We start from the raw sequence: 18,895 nt of genomic DNA, 5'->3' as shown, positions 1-18,895 counted from the left end.
ATAGGAAATTGATAGCAGTTGGGATAAACTTCCCACAGAAATACTTATGGAAAACAAAGTTGCCTGAGAAATTGAAAGTGTTTCTTTGGTTAGTTAGTAAAAAAAGTATATTAACTAGGGATGTGCTGCTTAGAAAAGGCTGGAAGGGTGGGAAAGGATGTGTGTTGTGTGGGAAAGATGAATCAATTGACCATTTGTTTTTTTCCTGCTCCACTGCTTCACTGTTGTGGGGTTTGGTCAGATGTGTGTGTGGATTTAAAACTGTCCCATCAAATGTAAAGGACTGTTTTGGGGGGTGGATTAGGAAATTTAATAAAGAGGAGAAAAAAATGGTTCTGGTGGGGATTGCAGCCCTGCTTTAGGCAATTTGGAAAAGCAGGAATGCAATTGTCTTTGAAAACAAAAAGATAAATGATCCTTTGTATGTTGTCAAACTATTATGCGGGTGGTTGACTGACTGGTCCGTCCTGCAGATAAAGGAGTCGTCAAGAAAAACTTTGGAGCTGGGAGCAAGGGTGCTAGAACAGGCAGCAAATGAGGTGTTCACTGCTAAGCAGGGATGGAGGATCAATGTGGCAAGGCTGGAATGAAGCTTCTCTTGCGAGGGTGAACCTGATGTTTGTTGCTCCTGATGACAGAACCCTTGTGTCCTTTCTTGCTTCTTTTGCTTTAGCTGTAATGACGATTTGGCAGTTTGAACTTAGGGGTTAATTTGTACTCAGGTTGTTGGAATTCATGGTGCCCCCTGCTGCTAGGGATTCCTGGTGGTGTTGGCAGCTGTGTTCTTTTCTGTTCTTTCTCTTTTTTTTCGTTTTTATCTCGCCTGTAGAACTCGGTGGTTTTCAGTAATGAAAATCGGAAGGGGCAAGGCCCTTCTTTGATAAAAAAAAGGACATGCAGCAGCCGACTAAAACTGAAGAAAAATCGTCAAGCTGACGAACATGCATCTTGTGACATTTCATAAATAATACTGGCCTGACAGGTCAGTTCCAACCCCCACCCCAATCCATTCCGACAAGCCAAATTAGTTGGTAGCATTGGGATCAAATTTCTAGACAAAAGTCCACAATGGTAAGTAGACCAATTGCAATGGAGTAGCTACTAGTGCCGGTTTATAAAACCTGGGTAGCTAACCATATGATGCAAACAAACATTTCAGTTCGATCAAGAGATGCTAGATCTGATCTCAAAAACAAAAACAAAAGAGAGACAGAGAGATGCTAGATCTGCACATCAGCTTTGTTACCATCGGTTCGGCTAGGCTGTCGTTCTCAGAGGTAAGAAGAAACTAGTGTCAACGCTGACTGTGCTCCCTCCTCTTCTTTACCCTGCTTCCGTGGGAAGTTATGATGGTAGGCTGACGACAAGCAAGTCCTGAAATCTGAAGGGAACTGCAGAGGAGCCGAACCTATCGAGGATGTGTACGCCTTGAAACGCACAACACGACTATTGTACTTGTACTCAGAATTGCACACGGAGAGTGAACAGACCTGCCGAACGCCGAACCTGCTGCAACTCGGCAGCGACGTGACCGTGCCGCGGCTCGCCTCGCGGACATTTTCACTGTTTTGACCCGCTTGCTTAAATTTAGCACAATTTAACCTTATATTAAAAATATTTTAGAATCTGACCCATTTCAAAACACCGTCGACTACGGTGTTTTGGTTACACGGAAGACGCCATTGCCTATGGCGTTTGACTCTGGCCCATACACAATAGCTGACGCTGATGTGGCAAAGCTAGACGCCATAGGAGCTGGCGTTTGCCCAAGACGTCACTCTCTTCCGTTTGGCCCAACCCCATAATTAGCAACTAAACAAATGATCAAATGGACTTGAGATATGTTTGCTAGCGCGTGGAACTGCATACTAGAATCAAAGGTTTTGAGTAATGTGACAAGCATTTTAATTATATTTTTATTCTAAATTGTGAACTGATTGATTATTTAGTGTAATTAGTAGTGATAATGTTTGGCTCTAACTATTTCCATATTGTTCATCCATGTTTTTTTTATTTTTGTTTTTGTTTTGACATGTGAGCTGACTGATTATTCACTATAATTAGTAGCAATGTTTGTCCCCTCCTAATTCAGCATTGTTAGTTGGCCTGCAATTAACCAGACATTATATCATAAGTTTAATTAAAATAAACAAAACTACGCGTGGACCGGACGATGAGCTAGTACGCATGGCTGGCGGAACCTCCGTCATTGTCCGGTCCGTTGCCGTTGTCATCATTGTCGGGTTCATTTCTGCAAACCTGCACCAAATCGGGACCTCCTCCGGCCAGCGTCACCACTGAGCTACCTCTAGTGCGACAAGGCGAGGGCACCGCAATCCATGCCCAGTCGCCATGAATAAGAAGGAGCCCTCCCTGGCGACCGTGGACACTGCAGGTGCCTCCTCTATTACCTCAGCCGCGGAGGCGCCGACACGTTGCAGCAGAGCACTGTGACAGTGTCCTCATGGCCGCGTTCGCGATGTCGACTGTCACCCTATAGTGCGTTTGGGCAGACCTCTACTTCGCATTGGCCTGGGCCGAGGACTAGTCCAAGCAGCGGAGGAAGCCAATCATCGCGACCTCCAGGCGGCAGCCAGTCAGAGTCGTCGTGCCCTTTCGCGGCTCATACGATGGCGCCACCGACAACGACAGCGGATCAGAAGACAACGGAGGTGCCACCGGCCAGGGCCGCCATGTATATGAGCTCACCGTTCGGTACCTCGCGTAGTTTCATTGTTGTTTTTTTATTTTAATTGAACTTATGTAATATTGTCTGGTTAATTACGAGTCAACTAACAATACTAAATTAGTTAGAGTCCAAATATTGCTACTAATTATGATGAATAATCAGTTAGCTCACAGGTTAAAATAAAATTAAAAAATCTGCTGACTAACAATATGGAATTAGCTAGAACCGAACATTACTACTAATTACATTAAATAATGAGTCAGTTCACAAGTAAAAAATACTACTAGTTACATTAAATAATGAGTCAGTTCACAAGTAAAAAAACATATAATTAAAACGCTTCTTCCAACACTCAAAACCTTTGATTCTACTCCCTCCGTTCCTAAACATTTGTCTTTCTAGAGATTTCAATAAGTGACTACATACGAAGCAAAATGAATGAATCTATATTCTAAAATATGTTTATATACATCCGTATGTGATAGTCCATTTGAATCTCTAAAAGGATAAATATTTAGGAAAAGAGGGAGTAGTACACAGTTGCACGCTAGCAAGCACATCTCATGCCTAGTGATCATTTGTTTAGTTGTTATTTGTGCTATAGGCTGGGCTAGGCCAAACACCAAGAGCAGTGGCGTTTTGGGCAAACGCCACCACCGTTGGCGTCTCGCTTTGCCACGTCGGCGTCAGCTGGTGTGTGGACCAGAGTCAAACGCTATAGAGTGTGGCGTCTCCCGTGTAACCAAAACGCCGTAGTTTATGGTGTTTTGAAATGGGCCAGATCTGAAAATATTTTTGATGTAGGGTTAAATCGTGCTAAACTTAAGCGACCGGGTCAAAACAGTAAAAAAGTCCTCGCCTCGCCCTGACATGCCATTTCGTCGAGCGCCAAGCGCACGGCTCACCACGTCCGCGGCACACCATCGCCCATGAGCATTCTGTCGAGCACGTCAGCATGCGGCGCGGGACCGATCGTCCTCGCGACCGCATCGACGCCTTCGGTCACTAGCTAAGGCCGGTGCCATGTGCTGGACAGCGCTTTCCATTCTCGTATATTTCTCCCGGGGCGTCGCGGCGTAGGAGGTGGGAATGCACGGGCAGCAGAGCTTTGTTTGGGCGGGCGGGCTGGCCGGCCGCGGCGGTAGCATTAGCACACCAACCCGGGTAGCTTTCAGGCCGTGTTGCAAGAATTGCATGCAGACGAGATAGTTTAGATAACATCATAATGGGATGGGTAGTGTCGCTATCTGTTTCAACTTGCCAGCTAGGTACAGCATCAGGCTTTGTACGATAATATGCCATCAATCTGAACACCATCCAAGGGGGTGGATGAGTTCGGCAACAAAGAAAGAACTGCAATTGTTTACTAATATATCTGAATCCCAATGTATGTGTATATATTTAAAGAAAGTCCAAACTTGCAAGTTTTACAACAGTGCTGTTCAGTACTGATCAGTACACATGTAATACGCAACATGGTCATTGGCAAGAACAAACAAATAGCAACTGCCTTGCCAAGGTTACAGGTCAATTGTCCACGGGCAGCGACAGTGCAATCGAACGACACCTATATACATCCAACGGTGCACATTTCCCTGGCGCTTCGGAACTGGAGATGCATGTCAGTGCGGGAAACCGAATCTAAGTAGTTTTTGGTTGCCGGGTTCGGACGCTGTGTCAGCATTCAGCTCTCCTCTTCGAGCTCGTCAAACTCCCACCCGCTGATCTCCTCGGCTGAGTAATCTTTGCCGTCCTTCCCAAAGTCTGCTCCCAGGTTTGCAAATTCAGAATCAGGATCCAGCTGATGCTGCTGCTCAGGCTTCATGGGAGATTTTGGGGAGTCGACGTGTGCGGCTTTGGGGGTAACAGGTGCTTGGATAGGCGAAGGGCTCAACTCAGATCTTTCCTCAGGCAGTGGCTTTGATTTGTGGTCTTCGATGCTTAGTGTTGGCCTTTCTATAGATTCAAATGCTTCCCTCAGTTTCTCGATCTCGTCAATTAGGCTCTTCACCTCTGGGTCATCTCTCCTGAACAAATACTTGAAGTTCAGTCTTCCCATTCCAAAGGGTGGATGCAGATTAGAAAAATATTCATCAAGGTGAGAATAGCCGGCAATACCTGGAGTTAGCCCCATGCTCTGAATAGAACAACTTCTTTATGTGGTCTGCGATGCTGAAAGCAATGATAATCTGGAAATATTTGTTCACTGTCATCAGCCAGTTACAGTAAAACAAAATAAAATATCGAATACTTTGCTGGCAAATGACAGTATCACTTAGGAGCCTGCTTCAACCATTTTCAACAATATTGTGTAAGATATATGCAAAAGAACACGCAAGAAATCAACTGGTAAAAGCAAAACAGGATTTGAATTTTGCAAATTATCACTGTGCTCCAACAGATATTGCCTTGTTCTATTGTAAATTTTCCTTGCACACATCTTGGTCTTCCTCTCTCTGTCAAGAAGCTAACCAAGGCGGCCCTTCTACCCTGGGTAGACAAGGCCACCGATCGGCTTCCACCGGAAAGCTGCTCTCATTCACCCTGCTGGTAGAGCGGTGCTTGTTAAGGCCGTTCCCACATTCATCCCAATATATTTGTTGCTGGCTATGGATGTTCCTCGCTGGTTGATCAAGGCAATCGACGAGAGAAGGCGGGCTTTTTGGTGGAAGGGGCATGATAATTTAATGACGGACACTGTGAGTTAAGGTGTGCAGACCTAAGGATTTTTATTTATTTTTTGCGAGTACAGACCTAAGGAGTTGTGTGGCCTGGGCATACACAATTTAGGAATTCTCAGCTGGGCTCTAAGAATGAAATGTTTTTAGATCCAGAAGACTGAACCTGACCGGTCTTGGGCTGTTTTTGACACATCAGTACCTAGTTACGCAGCAGCAATGTTCTCTAGCTCGGTCAAGACTGACTCGGTAACGGAAAAATACTAAATTTGGACTGACAGGTGGTTATTGGGTCGGTCTTTGAAGAATCTTGCACCTAATATTTTTGTTTGATTTCCAAACGTATTACTAAGAAGAGGACTGTCAATGATTTCAAAAAAAAAAAGGACTGTCAGAGAGGCTTTGTTGGATAATACTTGGATTAGAGATATCAGATGGACTGTTACAGTCCAAGCTCTGGAGGATTTCATTCAGATTTTGAAGGAGTGGAATTACAAGACGATGTGGAAGACAAACCCATATGGTCAGCCTTCGCATCAGGCACCTTCTCCTCCAGGCCGGCTTAGGAAATCTGAAGGCAGCACTACGTTTAAACCTTGGCAAAGACTTAGGAAATATTGGGCATCCCACCCAAAGCAAAATATTCCATTTGGTTAGCTTGCCTTCACCGATGCTGGACTTCTGATTGTCTTGAACACCAAGGTCTGCCTCAACCCACAAGATGCCCGCTCTGATCAGGTGGATGAGACCATTACTCATTTGCTGGTCGACTGTGTCTTCGCTGCACAAGTTTGGGTGGACACCCTACAGTTAATTGGCTTGGCCCAGGTGGCATGTGTTGGCCAAAATCATTTTTCCTTCCAAAATTTGTGGTTTAAGGCGACGCTATTAAAGCTGCTGCCTTGTGACCAAGAGGTCACGGGTTCAAGTCCTGGAAACAGCCTCTTACAGAAATGTAGGGAAAGGCTGCGTACTATAGACCCAAAGTGGTCGGACCCTTCCCCGGACCCTGCGCAAGCGGGAGCTACATGCACCGGGCTGCCCTTTAAGGCGACGCTATTAGTTGATTCTCATTGGCGAAAGGGATTCCACTCCTTGGTCATATGCTAGTTGCCTGGTTCCTTTGGAAAGACCATAATGGTTGTATTTTCAAGGGTAGGAATCCTAGCGTCAGTCAGCTTGCCCAAGAGATATGAGAGGAATCCACTCTTTGGTGTTCTGCTGGTGCCTTGGTTGGAGTCTCTTTGGTTGTGATCTTTGTTTGGTCTGGTGGTCGTTTGTTTGATTTGTCCTCGCACGCCTGTAATCCTGTCTGGTGTTTTTTTTATATATTTTGGGTGGTAAGTGTGTTCAGTGGGTGTTATGTGTGAGTGTTGGGACCCTTTCTGGGTCTGTTCTGTTTTGTAATATTCTCGTAATATAATGAAGAGCAGCTCTCCTACCAGTTCGAGTTTTTCTTTTGTGTGCGTTTGTGTGTGTAAAACCAAGCTAAGTTGCTGAGTCGAACCTTCTTTTCAGTTTCCAAATATTCCTCCTCAAGGGATTTACGTGGGTTTGTCTTCTCTGATGCTTCATCATCTTCATGCTCTTTTGTCTCCTCCCTACAAGAGAAGTCCAACCATAAATATGAAGTCAATTGGCACCTCAAGTACATGTACCAGAAATAGAGAATAAAGTGATTGAAGTACCTTGAGTTCAAGGCCGCCAAATTATCCACATATGTTTGGATACTTTCAATAGATGGGCTTAGGACTTCCTGATGAATACAAAATTTGCAGATGACATAAACAACATGGAGACACATATCCAGGAGCATGAATGATATGGTAGACAAAAAGACTTACCTTGAAGGCTGAAAGATGATGTTTGGTCAACTTCAGAAAATCTCTCACACATCTCTCCAATTCATCACTGTAAAGGCCATAGCATATTACGACATTCATGCACAATAGATTACATAGAAGAACATTTTCTAACTAGAACTTCCACATGAGAAGGAGAAGCATCATATAAAAGAAGCAATCAGGGTACAGCAACAAGTGCTACATACCTTGTTTTCTTTTCCTTCTGTTCATTATATGAGGACTGTAGCTGCCAGGTATCCTCGAGGAAATTGATCCAGGTCTTTACCACATTTGCTTCCACATTACACGTGGCAATGGATTTCGAGAGGTCATCCTCCTGAGTTGGTGCGGATAGGAAACAAGTTAAGCACCATCTTGAGTACAAAATATGCTAAAACGAAGCTAAAGAGAAGATAAGCAGTATGACAAAAAGAATGTTGAATGCAGTTCAGTAAAGCTGAATCTGCTACAAAACAGGAAAGTATCAGCACCTTCGTTTTTAAACTAAATATGATCTGGTTGTTCGCTTCATCAAATTGGTCTCTCTCTTCCCTGGTTGTCTTGAGCCGCACAGCAGCAGCATTAATTGATATATTGACCTGCCAATGAGAAATATCTTCACAAACATAACTCAAAGAATATTCTGAAGATGGTGTGGGGCTGCTGAAGTCTAAAATTTCACAGCACATGTTAATATGTTATAGAAACAACACATAAACTTCTCAAGCAAGTGTAACAGAATGATATTAGTAGATTATTAATGCTTTGATTTAAACGAGGGGTAGGTGCATAATGGTGGATACTAATTGGATTTCCTATTTCAATTTATCATCTTATGGATATATCTCTACATGTAGCAGTTTTTTATGTCTCTTTTTTCGGATCAGTTGGTCAGACGACAAGCAAATACATGACTCATTGTTTTAGGCCAAATTATCAACTATTTTGTGTCACCAGTCACTCAGTCAGATACCCATAGCCTTACTCCATTGCATCTTGCACTCTTTGCATACTGGAAGATAATCTTGTCTCGGGCCTCATTACTGCATTGACAGTTTAAGCTTACCAATGAACAATTATAATAAGATCAACAGAGAAGTTACTCCATCGAATTTCAAGCAACTTGTGGGGTTATACCACAAATATATGTACAAGATCTGAACTCGGATTAGGCCGATAGGGGTGCATGCAATTAAAATCTGCAAGGCCCCATCAAAATATATCTCCTAGGAGCGGAAAAGGTACCTTTTTCAACTGAACCTCAAGATCATCTCTTTGCTTCTCCAATTCAGTAATCTCAGCAAGCAATCCCTTTATCCGGACATAAAAATAAAATAACATCAAAGATGACACGGTAAGCAGGGGGGAAGACATAAAGGAGCACTTCCATATGCATATTTTTTTGTAGTCCCTCTGTTCACAAATGTAAGATGTTTTTGCAGTTTAATTTAAACTGAAAAAACGTCTTACATTTGTGAACAGAGGGAGTAGCATATTTGCATATCAATGCAGACATTAGAATATGTGCAACGAAACATTAACATAAAAACAGTCAGAGATTTGTGTTCTGAGGGGCCCATACTAAACAAGCATGACCGACTCCATAATATGCAAGCTTTAGGAAATAGGAAGCTTCAAATATAGGTGTACAGACACAGATATGTATCCTAAGTTTCCTAACTACAGATACTATTTAGCAGTTGACAACTGACAAAATAAGCTGACTGTATTTATCCTATTTGGGTCACAGGAATTCTGTAGGGGTTACAGAGGAAAACAAACATCCAGATCACTAGATGTGGGGAGTTCCCTACTGAACCAAATGAGTGATTTCAAGTTTCAAAATGGGCACACATTTCTATTAATTCGTGAAATTGAAGTCTCCAAATTACACCGATTTGCATGAATGCATACAATCTAGCAAACTTACCTTCTCAGCCGCATTCACCTCATTCTCCTTTTTCACACGAAAGTTCAGAGCATCTTCTTTCTGACGCCTGGTATAAGAACAAAATTAAGATATGATACTAGACAAAAAAATTCCAACAAAAACAGAACAGGAACATATCCATGAAGAAGCATAAATCTGTATTATTACTATACAAATGAGAATGACTATCATGGCAAATGTCTTCCATAAAATAAAATATATTTTTTCATGAAACTATAAAGCAAAAAATATTCTCAGAAATAAAACCTGTGGTCCATAATACGCTGCTCTGCTTTGGAGGATGAAGTAGAAAGGGAATCTGACAGGACCTTTAACTTATCAACCTGCAAGGTTTTGTAAAGATGGTAAGAGTTTTATGACAGGACCTTTAACTTATCGATCTGCAGGTTGCAGAATTCATTATGAAGCTACTGAAAAAGCTACTTGAAGTTAAAGCTGAAAAGCTTACATGGTTATCACTAGTCACCAAAAGGTAAATAACACACAGTTTTGAGCGACACAAATCTTACTTGCCAAACTTTATCGTGGTAGAACTATTTTATCATTCTTATGTAAGTCTATCGACTATCTCATTAAAAGTAGGGACTATCGCAATAACAATTTAAGGAATGTAAGGCGTCATAACTCAATAAGCTAAAACTTCCTTCCTTAAGGTATTGAATTTACAGTTTTGTGTTCGGAAACTTAAATTACTTTACCAGAAAATAGCTTAAGTGTAGGGAAGTGACGTACTGTTTCACATCAATATTTATTTGCATTTGAAGGAATTCTATTAGATGTGGACTGACAATATCAAAAAAGTTTTAAACATACAACCTAATAATACCTTCTGAGAATGAATCTCCATGGAATCTCCAGGAGCAATCGACTTCTTCTTCAGTAGAAGTTCTTCCACTCTAGAGCAAAAGCGGACTTCAGTAAGTGCTTCTTTTAAGGCCTGGAGAAAAACAAAAAACACAGTTACCATCTTCGCAAGCCTTAACAAGAAATATCACCAGAACAAGATAAAATGGATTGACAAAAAATGGAAAATATATTGGTCAATAGTAAATAGATTCAGTGCACATGTACATTAAGGAGGGAAAAGACAAATGACCGGAATTATGCAGGACATTTGTCATATGCATAAGAATGTATATCTAATCAGACAAAAACATAGCCCCTCCTTTATGAAATTGATCTTTAGAATGAGTGAAGTCAAACTTTCCTAACTTCGACCGTAAATTGCTATTTAGACTGATGGTGTGAGATGATGGCATTTTTTGCAGGATGATACAATAAATTTGTTATGTACGGAAACAGCCTCTTGCAGAAATGTAGGGAAAGACTGCATACAGAAGACCCAAAGTGGTCGGACCCTTCCCTGGACCCTGTGCAAGCGGGAGCTACGTGCACCGGGCTGCTCTTTTATACAATAAATTTGTTATGAAATGTACTTCATTAAGTACTACCTTTGTATAATTTTTATGCAAACATGTAACCATAAAAGTTATTTAATATGATGGCCAAACTTACATATGGGAGACCATGCCCATGCCCCAGAATGAAATATATTTTTGAACATGGAGATAAGCACAGGGCCATATATTTATCAAGGCAAAAAACGTTTTGAAACTTCTGTGAAATGAAATATTTGCAATTCGAATTAATCGATTACAAAGCCATCAGTGCAACTGATACAAAATAAATTCCCAAGCCAGATAGGAAATCATCAATGCAAAAGCCCTTTAGTACATCTAGCTATAAGTCTAGACACTAGCTAACAAACCATGACAAATAGAAAGGGAAGCAAGCACAAAGTAATAATATATATGATTATGTAACACCTCGATATTGGCAACAGCAATCTTCTCGGATGCTTTATCTTGACCTTCAGTTGATTGGGACCGTGATTTCTCCTTCCCATCTAATTTTCTCCACAATTCAAGGGTTTCAGCATCTATCCTGAAATTAAATACAAGGTGCAAACTAAGAAGCTAATATAGCAAGAGATCATAAATAAAAGCACCACGTATCTAAAAGTATGATACACAATATTTGACATCTTGAAGATTCGGTAGAGGCATCACATGAGTTTGGTTTCTACTGCAGGTGTCGTTACTTCAGAAAACAAAGAAAAAAGCAAACACCATTTGACTTTTTTTGTTGTTCTGCATAAAAATATACTACAAACTAGAATGTCTGACAAGTGAAAACACATCTGGAGATAAAACATACTCAAAATACAAGATAGCTAGTTAGAAGATTAAGTAAATGAGCAGTTCACCTCATAATATCAGCATTTCTCTTAAGTCCTGAAATGACATTCCGCGTGTATTCAAGTAGCTCTTCACGCTTCACCTGTTCACACATATATAATGAATTACTGGAATTGGGCATATTTTCCTATTTACAGAGCTTAATAATGTGTGGATCACAGTTAGTTTTTCACCTCGCAATTATATGAGAATACACACCTTGGAAAATATTTTCCAAAAATAAGAACTGCTAGCAAAAGGCTATCTGTTTTTGCTTATGAAATACTCCCTCCATCTCATAATATAAGATGTTATTACAACCAATAGTATATCAGTTGTAATAACATCTTATGTTATGGGACGGAGGGAGTAGTTTCTTAGGTTTCTGCAGTATTGCCTAGGTAAAGAGACACCGCATAAGCAATTCCCCAATTGCAAGGGGTAAACACAGTCAGAGTGTGAAACCCAACCAAAAGGATTTAGCATGGCCACTACAGTTTCGCCAAAATGTCTTCATGAAGAACACATTTAATTTCAAATATCCACCAGAATATATTAGAGAGATGCCTGTAGCCATGTATGGTGCGACAGAAAGGAACGTCTCCAACTCGGTTAGTTCTTGAAATAAAATTAGACAGCGGTTTTGAAGAAGAACACACTGCCAGTAAAAATTTCAGCCACTTCAGGAGTATAAAGGTAACAGATGGCGATAGATCCAAATGGCCCAGTTCAGAAGGGTCTACTTGGTGTAACAAATGATACTAAAGTTCTCCCTAGGACACACTCATGGTAATGTACAAAAACTACACAAGTAGCAGAATACTAAATACCGTTCCTAAACATCAATGTGACTTTTATAGAATATATGTAATTAAAGGCAATTGGGAAGTTACCAGGACTTCGTCTTTGTAATTCGAGAAAGCCTTGGCCAAGTCTTGTACATTGTTCATGATTGCCTTATTGACTTCTTTCCCACCAGTGAGACACAGGCTGTGAAACCCAACATTAGTTGCAAGAAAAGGGGCATTTAGTAAACTAGAAAACATTCACGGGTAAGAGATATGTGTGAACTGTCAAGTAGCTCAGATTGTACAGAATGCTCAGAAAAACTAAATTTTGAATACCTTTACTAAATAACAGTTAAGAGTGTTCAAGTGCAAGCGGAAAGCAAAGCACCTAATGTAAGGAACATGTAATGTTATATTGGATGGTAAGAGCATCTACAGCCGGGCGCCTCAAACCTTTTTTTGAAAATAAGAGACTTTTTTCCTCAAATGGTGGCTATATCGTTTACAATGTCGGAGAGAATAAAGTCAGGGATAGTATCCCAAGAGTAGGAAGATCTAGTACAATAAGAATGCTTAGCTAAACTATTTGCTACCTCATTAGCTTCTCTAGGACAGAAGGCAAAGCCAACATTAGCATCTACAGCCGGGCGCCTCAAACCTCCCTCGTACGCCCGGGTGGACGGACCAGTCACTGACCGGTCAAAAAAAACGACCCAGACGGGCGCCTCAAACCGGCCTCAAACGCCCGGGCTGACCGACACCCCTCATATCCAGCCCAAATATGGGGCGTCATATCCAGCCCAAATATGGGGCGGATATGGGGAGGCCCGGGCGCGTCCGCCACGTCGGACCCGGCCCACGCTGGCCCACCCTACCCCACATATATTCATCCCCATCCGCTCCCGTACCAAACCCTAGCCACTCCCCTACGCCACCCAAGCTCCCGTCCGGCGATCTCCGGCCTTCTCCGGCATGGCGGGCAGCGGATCCGAGTCCTACACCTCCAGATCCGTCGACCCCGAGCTCATCCCACGTGGCCCCGAGGAGGAGATGACCGTCCGGCTTGCGCCCCAACGCTCCCGGGAGGAGGCCGCCCGACGGCAGCGCTCGGAGTCCTTCCGTCGGGAATCCATTGCATCCGCCCAAATGGCACATGGATTCGCCACGAGGTGTGTCGCGGCTGCCTCACCGAAGTCGGTGCGGTCCGTCTGGCGTCCAAACGCGGTGGCGGGCGCGCAACCCCTTCATTAGCGCGCCAAGCAGGAGGTGAACGCATGGGTGTCGTACGACGCAAACATGGCGAGGCATGTCCGCCATGCGAGGCAGCAGGCGCGGGAGACGGCAGCAACCCTCATGGCGGTGGATGTTGGCAAGGCGGGGTCACATTCTCCAGCGCCCCGTATGGTGCACCAGTCCAGGCGCTGCAACCGCATCGTGGTGGATGCCGCCGGCTCCTCCCAGGGCGGATCCATCATCGATCTCACGTCTACCGGCGGCGTCAAGGTTCCGGGCTCCGACGAGGAAGAGTAGGGCATGGGAGACGGCAGCGCCTTGAGTTCCGTGAGCCAGTCCGTGTCCCATGTCCTACTCTACCTCGCCGGCGACCGGAACAACACTCTGAGGGGCGCAGCCAGCCGCCGGACATGGGCACGGCGGAGCCGGACGAGCTCCGCTTAAGATTAGGTTTACGTTGCATGTAATAGTATGGATTTGAGGTACCCGGTTGTGGAATCGATTATTTGAGGCGTGACTGGGCGCATCCGTGGGCGTTTGAGGGGTTGGATTTGCTGTATCCGGCTGTAGATGCTCCAAATTGCAGACTTGGAATAGAAGACGAGATAAAAAAATCCAGTCATTAGTTCATTACGAGTTGACCCAGAAAAGAGGTCAGAACTGTCACTCTACAACATAGGAATGGTACGAGGCAACAGAAATGCTGTTTATTAGAAGTAGGGAGTTGCTAACAGGATGCATATGTGAAGCTCCCATTTCGTTCTTTGTCATAAAATTTCAAAGAATAGCAAAGCTCAAAGTGAGTGGAGGACAGTAATAGTGTTGTAACATTTTATGAGGATTCACTTAAGAATGTTGATAAATTAACTCTGCAGGCTGAGAAAAGTTTAATTGCATTGAAGAAACATATTAGCAAGTTATTTTAGAAGCAACTCACCCATAAATTTCCAGAAGAAGTGAAACTTCTTCCTCAGATGGAGCTTCAAGAATCTGTTTACAGAAAAGGTTAGTATTGTCCAGCGTCAAACTAAGTAAGAACTAATAATAGCAGTCTACAATTCAGAAAAGAAAGAAATCGTTAAAATAGATAATAATTAATACACAAGAGACCAGGGCAGCAAGGTTGGGCCAACTCACCATGGACTGTGTAATATCTTCAAGTGCCTGGCTGTACAGGAACACATCACGGAAGTTCATAGGTGCTCCTTCAATATCAGGATCAACAAACAAAGTCTGCTCCAAACAGGTTCAGTTTACAGAAATATGTAAACTCAGGGGAGTCAAAAATATAACTAAGATACGTGCAGAAGAAGAAAAAAAGATGACAAAATCCAACCTCAAAATAACTAGGTGAAACAAACAAATACACAAGAAAGATGAACATGAAACGCGCAGACTCACCAATGGCGGTTTTAAAGGATCCAATTCACCAGCAGAATCATGAACATCAGGATCCTTTGTATCTGAACTAGCAAGAGCAGCCTCAATGTCTTGTAATGCTCCCAGCCAACGTCTTAATAATTCAATTCTTTCACCCCCACGGCATGAAACCGCTGCCTCTTCCAACCGCATTACTGTTTTCTTGAAACTTTTGAAGCTCTGTGTGCCCTGCGAACCACAATAACAAACATCTTTTAAAAAAACTAGGCGAATGAACATACAGCAACAGTATACTACACCAGATCAAAAAGTCTTCACTCTACTTGTTTCTCCTTCATGTGCAATTATTGTGTGACAGAATAGATGAACAATACAGCAGCTTAAACATAAGATCATCTCATATAAATATAACATATAAACGTATCCAGGTTGGAGTTCGGCTTGCAACCTGACCTGTGACCACTATGCTTCACATACAAAACTGGAGTAAGAATCATACTCTTAATTTGCCCCTTTTATCTAATTTCCTAAGAAAGTAACTCTAAGTCAGACGATGTTTCACGGACAACACATTTGAATAGCAAAGCCTTGGACTCGCTCTGTATGGAAAATGACACACAGGAATCATGAATATTCCTTGTGTAATACATTAAAAAGGATACTTCAGCAGCGAGACTTGCCCACAAAACAACAGGTTTCGCGTACTCGTCACATAGCTCTGCTGAGCCCCCAATTCGAGGTGAACACAAGCTAGGGCACTAACGACGGTAGCCCAATGGCACAAATTAAAGCTTGGATTCCTAGTGTACTGAGTTCATCACATTGGCGCGCAGAGGTAACGAATTAACAACCCCTCAAGCAATCCCCACCCTTGCTTCACGTCGTCAGAAGAAGCTGAATTTGGATTCGTTGAGATCGAACAGGATGCCGGCGGAGAGGGGAGGGAAGAGGGCGAAGGGGGAGGACGAGGAAGGTCCGTGAGCTTACCCCCCGATCGAGGAGGATGTCGGAGACGGCCTGCCCCGCGTGGTGCGCGACGGCGTCCGCGTATCCCTTGACGGCACGGGCAACGCCGCTGCGGCCGCCGGCCTCCACCGCCCGGCTCACCGCACTGCGCAGCCACGACGACATCTCCGCTCCCCTTTCCTGTTTCCTCCCGCGTGTGCGCTAGGGCTAGAGTTAGTCCTGGCTTCGGATGGCACGGGCGCCGACCACGAGGACGGCAGAGACGACTTCAACTGGAGTGAAGGCAACGGCGAGCGTCTGAGGAGGGCGACGTGCTCCTCTGGATTTGGGTTTTGGACTCTTCCCTTTGCGTGGTTTACTCCGTTGTGACGTCGCCAGCTTAACATTTTTTTCCCTTTTCGGAACCGAGGAAAAAAAATAGTGCGTTATGCAAAAATAGCGCCGCCCTGAAAATATGCTATTAGCGAGATATTGTACATTGACCAATTTAGCAAGGCAATTCTCTACACGCTATTAGCAGTGATATAGCGCACTACTTTTTTTCAACGTCTGAAACTGCTAGCTAGGGCATTTCCAACTGTAGGGCGATCGAGGGGGCCAACCCTAGCACCCTAGCCGACGCAATCCCATCTCTCCTTCCCCTCCGCCGCCGCCGGGGGACAGCGCTGGGCAGAGCCCGTGCGTTCGACGACAACAGCAGAGGGTTGCTCCTCCTTCCCGGGCTGTAAGGTGGCAAGGGCGCCAGATCCGCGGAGGTGCGGCCTCTTCTTCGATCCATGGCGGCGCGGTGGCTCCTGCTGGAGGCGTTTTGTGGCGGTGCGGGGTGAGATGGCCAGAGGATGGAGGTGGGGTTGGGCGTGGCCAGTGCCGGCGGAGGCGTCCGGCCCGGATCCGGTCTTGGCGGAGGCGGCGACGACTCCGGCCCGGATCCGAACATGGCGGTGGCGGCGTCCCTCTGCCGGGGATGACGGGCCATATGGTGGGTCCTTGTGGCGGTGCCGGTGGCGGCGAATCTTGGGATCCTGCAGTCGGGGATGTCGCAGGACACGCGTGGCGGCCGGAGCTTCCTCCGGCGTCGACGGTGCTTGATGCGGGATCGTGGCGGCGGTTGCTGTTGTATGGGCGACGACAATGGCTGGCGCGATGTTGGGTGCTCCATGTAGCGCCCGAAATCGGGGCGGCGGCCCCTCTTCATCAAAGGCGACGTACACTGGATCGTGTGGGCGATTCGGAGTCTGGATCTCGAGGTGGTGATGGCCTTCTAAGGCTGGTGGCGGTATGGGACGTCCCCTCCATCAACAGATCGGGTTCGATGCGGCTCGGCAGGTGACACGTTTGCCTCTTTCGGAGTTGTCGGGTGGTGCCTGTCGCCGGCAGGTGAAGTTACCGGTGGATGTGCTACCGGCGGATGCTACGCAGAGCGTCTTATATGGAGATGTCAAGTCATGCCTGCTATCGACAGGTGATGCATGGTGGCTCTGGCGGAGGTGTCATGTTTAGCCTGTTGTTGTCGGATCGAAGGTGGTGCGACAGTAGCGGGAGGAAGGCGGTATGGGACGTCTTTGTCTTTCGTTGTCTCCTCCAGAGGTATCTGGCTGTCGAGGTGTCGGTAGACGGATAAGGGCGGATGGTACAGACGGCTTCAGCAACGAGTTTATGCACTGCGGTGGAAACACAAGATCTCTGATCAGGCTATGTCGTCGCGTGCCTGTGTCGTGTCCATGCTGAAGGTGGTGGATTGAACCTTGGCTTTGGGGACGAGAATTCGGAGTTCAACCTTGTGGTGGACTCGCCATCATCAGCGCACATGCTGCGGTCCCTTCTTGGAGGCGTAGTCTAGGAGTTGTATATCTTTTTCGTTTATGTTGTGTCTTGTATCATAGGGATTAGTGGCTATCTGGGGGAGGTACTATCGCGAGGTATACGGCCTCAGGGTTTGTTTTCCGCTTTATGTCTATGTCGATGGTGTTCAGCTGCTGGATTTTGCACTATTAATAATATATGGTTGCATGCATCGTCCTGATTCAGAGGCCGGGGGTTATCCTCCTTTTCAAAAAAAGGGCATTTCCAACCGAACCCTATTTAGGTCTTAGCATCTCTAGCAGATCCGCTACAGATTACAAGTATTGTAGGAACAAAGTATATCTATCAGAGGGTGGGGGGTCAATGAGAGATTTAGGGGCAGTTTGGTTCTAGACCTAATAATAACACACTTTGCCATACAATATAATGTTGCCAAACTTGCCTAAGGTTAATTCTTTAAAATAAGAGCCACAAGTTGGCAAGCCTAAGGGAATCTTGCCACACTTTTTGAGTGTATGGAATGTGGGACCCTAGTGGGGCTTGCTTAATATGTGGCTTGAACCAAACATCCACCTAAGTTGGTCGAACTTGCATAACCTTAGATGTGGCAACCTTAGGCAAACTTTATCTCAAACCAAACTGCCCCTTAAAATTTCTTTCGGAAACTTCAATTCTCTTAGAACCCAACAGCGGAAGGAACAGAAACGGTGTACAGTGAGCGATCAAGAACTAGCGAGTGAGAACTAGAGCATGCATCAAAGAGAATCACATGACCGAAGTTAAACATAAAGCAAAGTCCAAATGTAAAAAGAGGGACAGAGGTAACCAATGATGCTCGATGGCGACAAGGAATTTGGTAGACCAGTTTGCCCTTCTGCAAAAGGACTATGTCTAGTTGGAGGGGTTGTGATTTAACATAGAGGATGAACTCTCTTCGCCCTATTCTCCTCGACAACTGATTCGTCAATCAGTGTCGATCACTCGTGGTAGATGCTTGAGACGATCTCCGAACTTGTACAGACTTCTTCGACAACCACAATGACTCTTGGTCTCCGAAGAACTTGAGACCTAACCGTCTAGGGAGTTTGCAGCTCTTAAGAGTAACAGGCGAAGCTACTGGACCTGGGTTCAAGTGATAGTAAACCACTATCTATTTTTTCGGCTCTAGGGTTTTCTCTCGGTGGATTTTAAACTCAAAATCACTCAGGACAGAGAGTGCTCACACATTCTTCTTGTAATCTCACACGAAGCAGCCAACGATCAACGTTAGAGTGGGGTGGCTATTTATAGCCGCAGCCTTCCCTGATGGGAAATGACCAAATTGGA

The 18,895-nt window shown here is 44.6% G+C and overlaps 1 protein-coding gene across 1 annotated transcript; it reads right to left on the bottom strand.

Annotated features, from left to right (window-relative positions):
- Positions 1 to 4,061: 4,061 nt before the first annotated feature.
- Positions 4,062 to 16,108, bottom strand: LOC119327669 (uncharacterized protein YGR130C-like). The gene is made up of 18 exons (XM_037600773.1): positions 15,788 to 16,108; positions 14,822 to 15,028; positions 14,558 to 14,653; positions 14,358 to 14,410; positions 12,293 to 12,389; positions 11,429 to 11,502; positions 10,989 to 11,106; positions 9,989 to 10,099; positions 9,409 to 9,485; positions 9,142 to 9,208; positions 8,457 to 8,522; positions 7,703 to 7,810; positions 7,418 to 7,548; positions 7,212 to 7,278; positions 7,056 to 7,123; positions 6,875 to 6,968; positions 4,808 to 4,878; positions 4,062 to 4,716 (listed from the first exon to the last, which is right to left on the bottom strand). The coding sequence occupies exons 1-18, from the start codon at positions 15,929 to 15,931 to the stop codon at positions 4,374 to 4,376; spliced, it is 1,992 nt and encodes a 663-aa protein (XP_037456670.1). The 5' UTR covers positions 15,932 to 16,108; the 3' UTR covers positions 4,062 to 4,373.
- Between the last annotated feature and the right edge of the window lie 2,787 nt (positions 16,109 to 18,895).

Source organism: Triticum dicoccoides, chromosome 1B (genome assembly GCF_002162155.2).
Source record: "Triticum dicoccoides isolate Atlit2015 ecotype Zavitan chromosome 1B, WEW_v2.0, whole genome shotgun sequence".
NCBI lineage: Eukaryota > Viridiplantae > Streptophyta > Magnoliopsida > Poales > Poaceae > Triticum > Triticum dicoccoides.
This window is presented reverse-complemented; position numbering and strand designations above follow the sequence as displayed.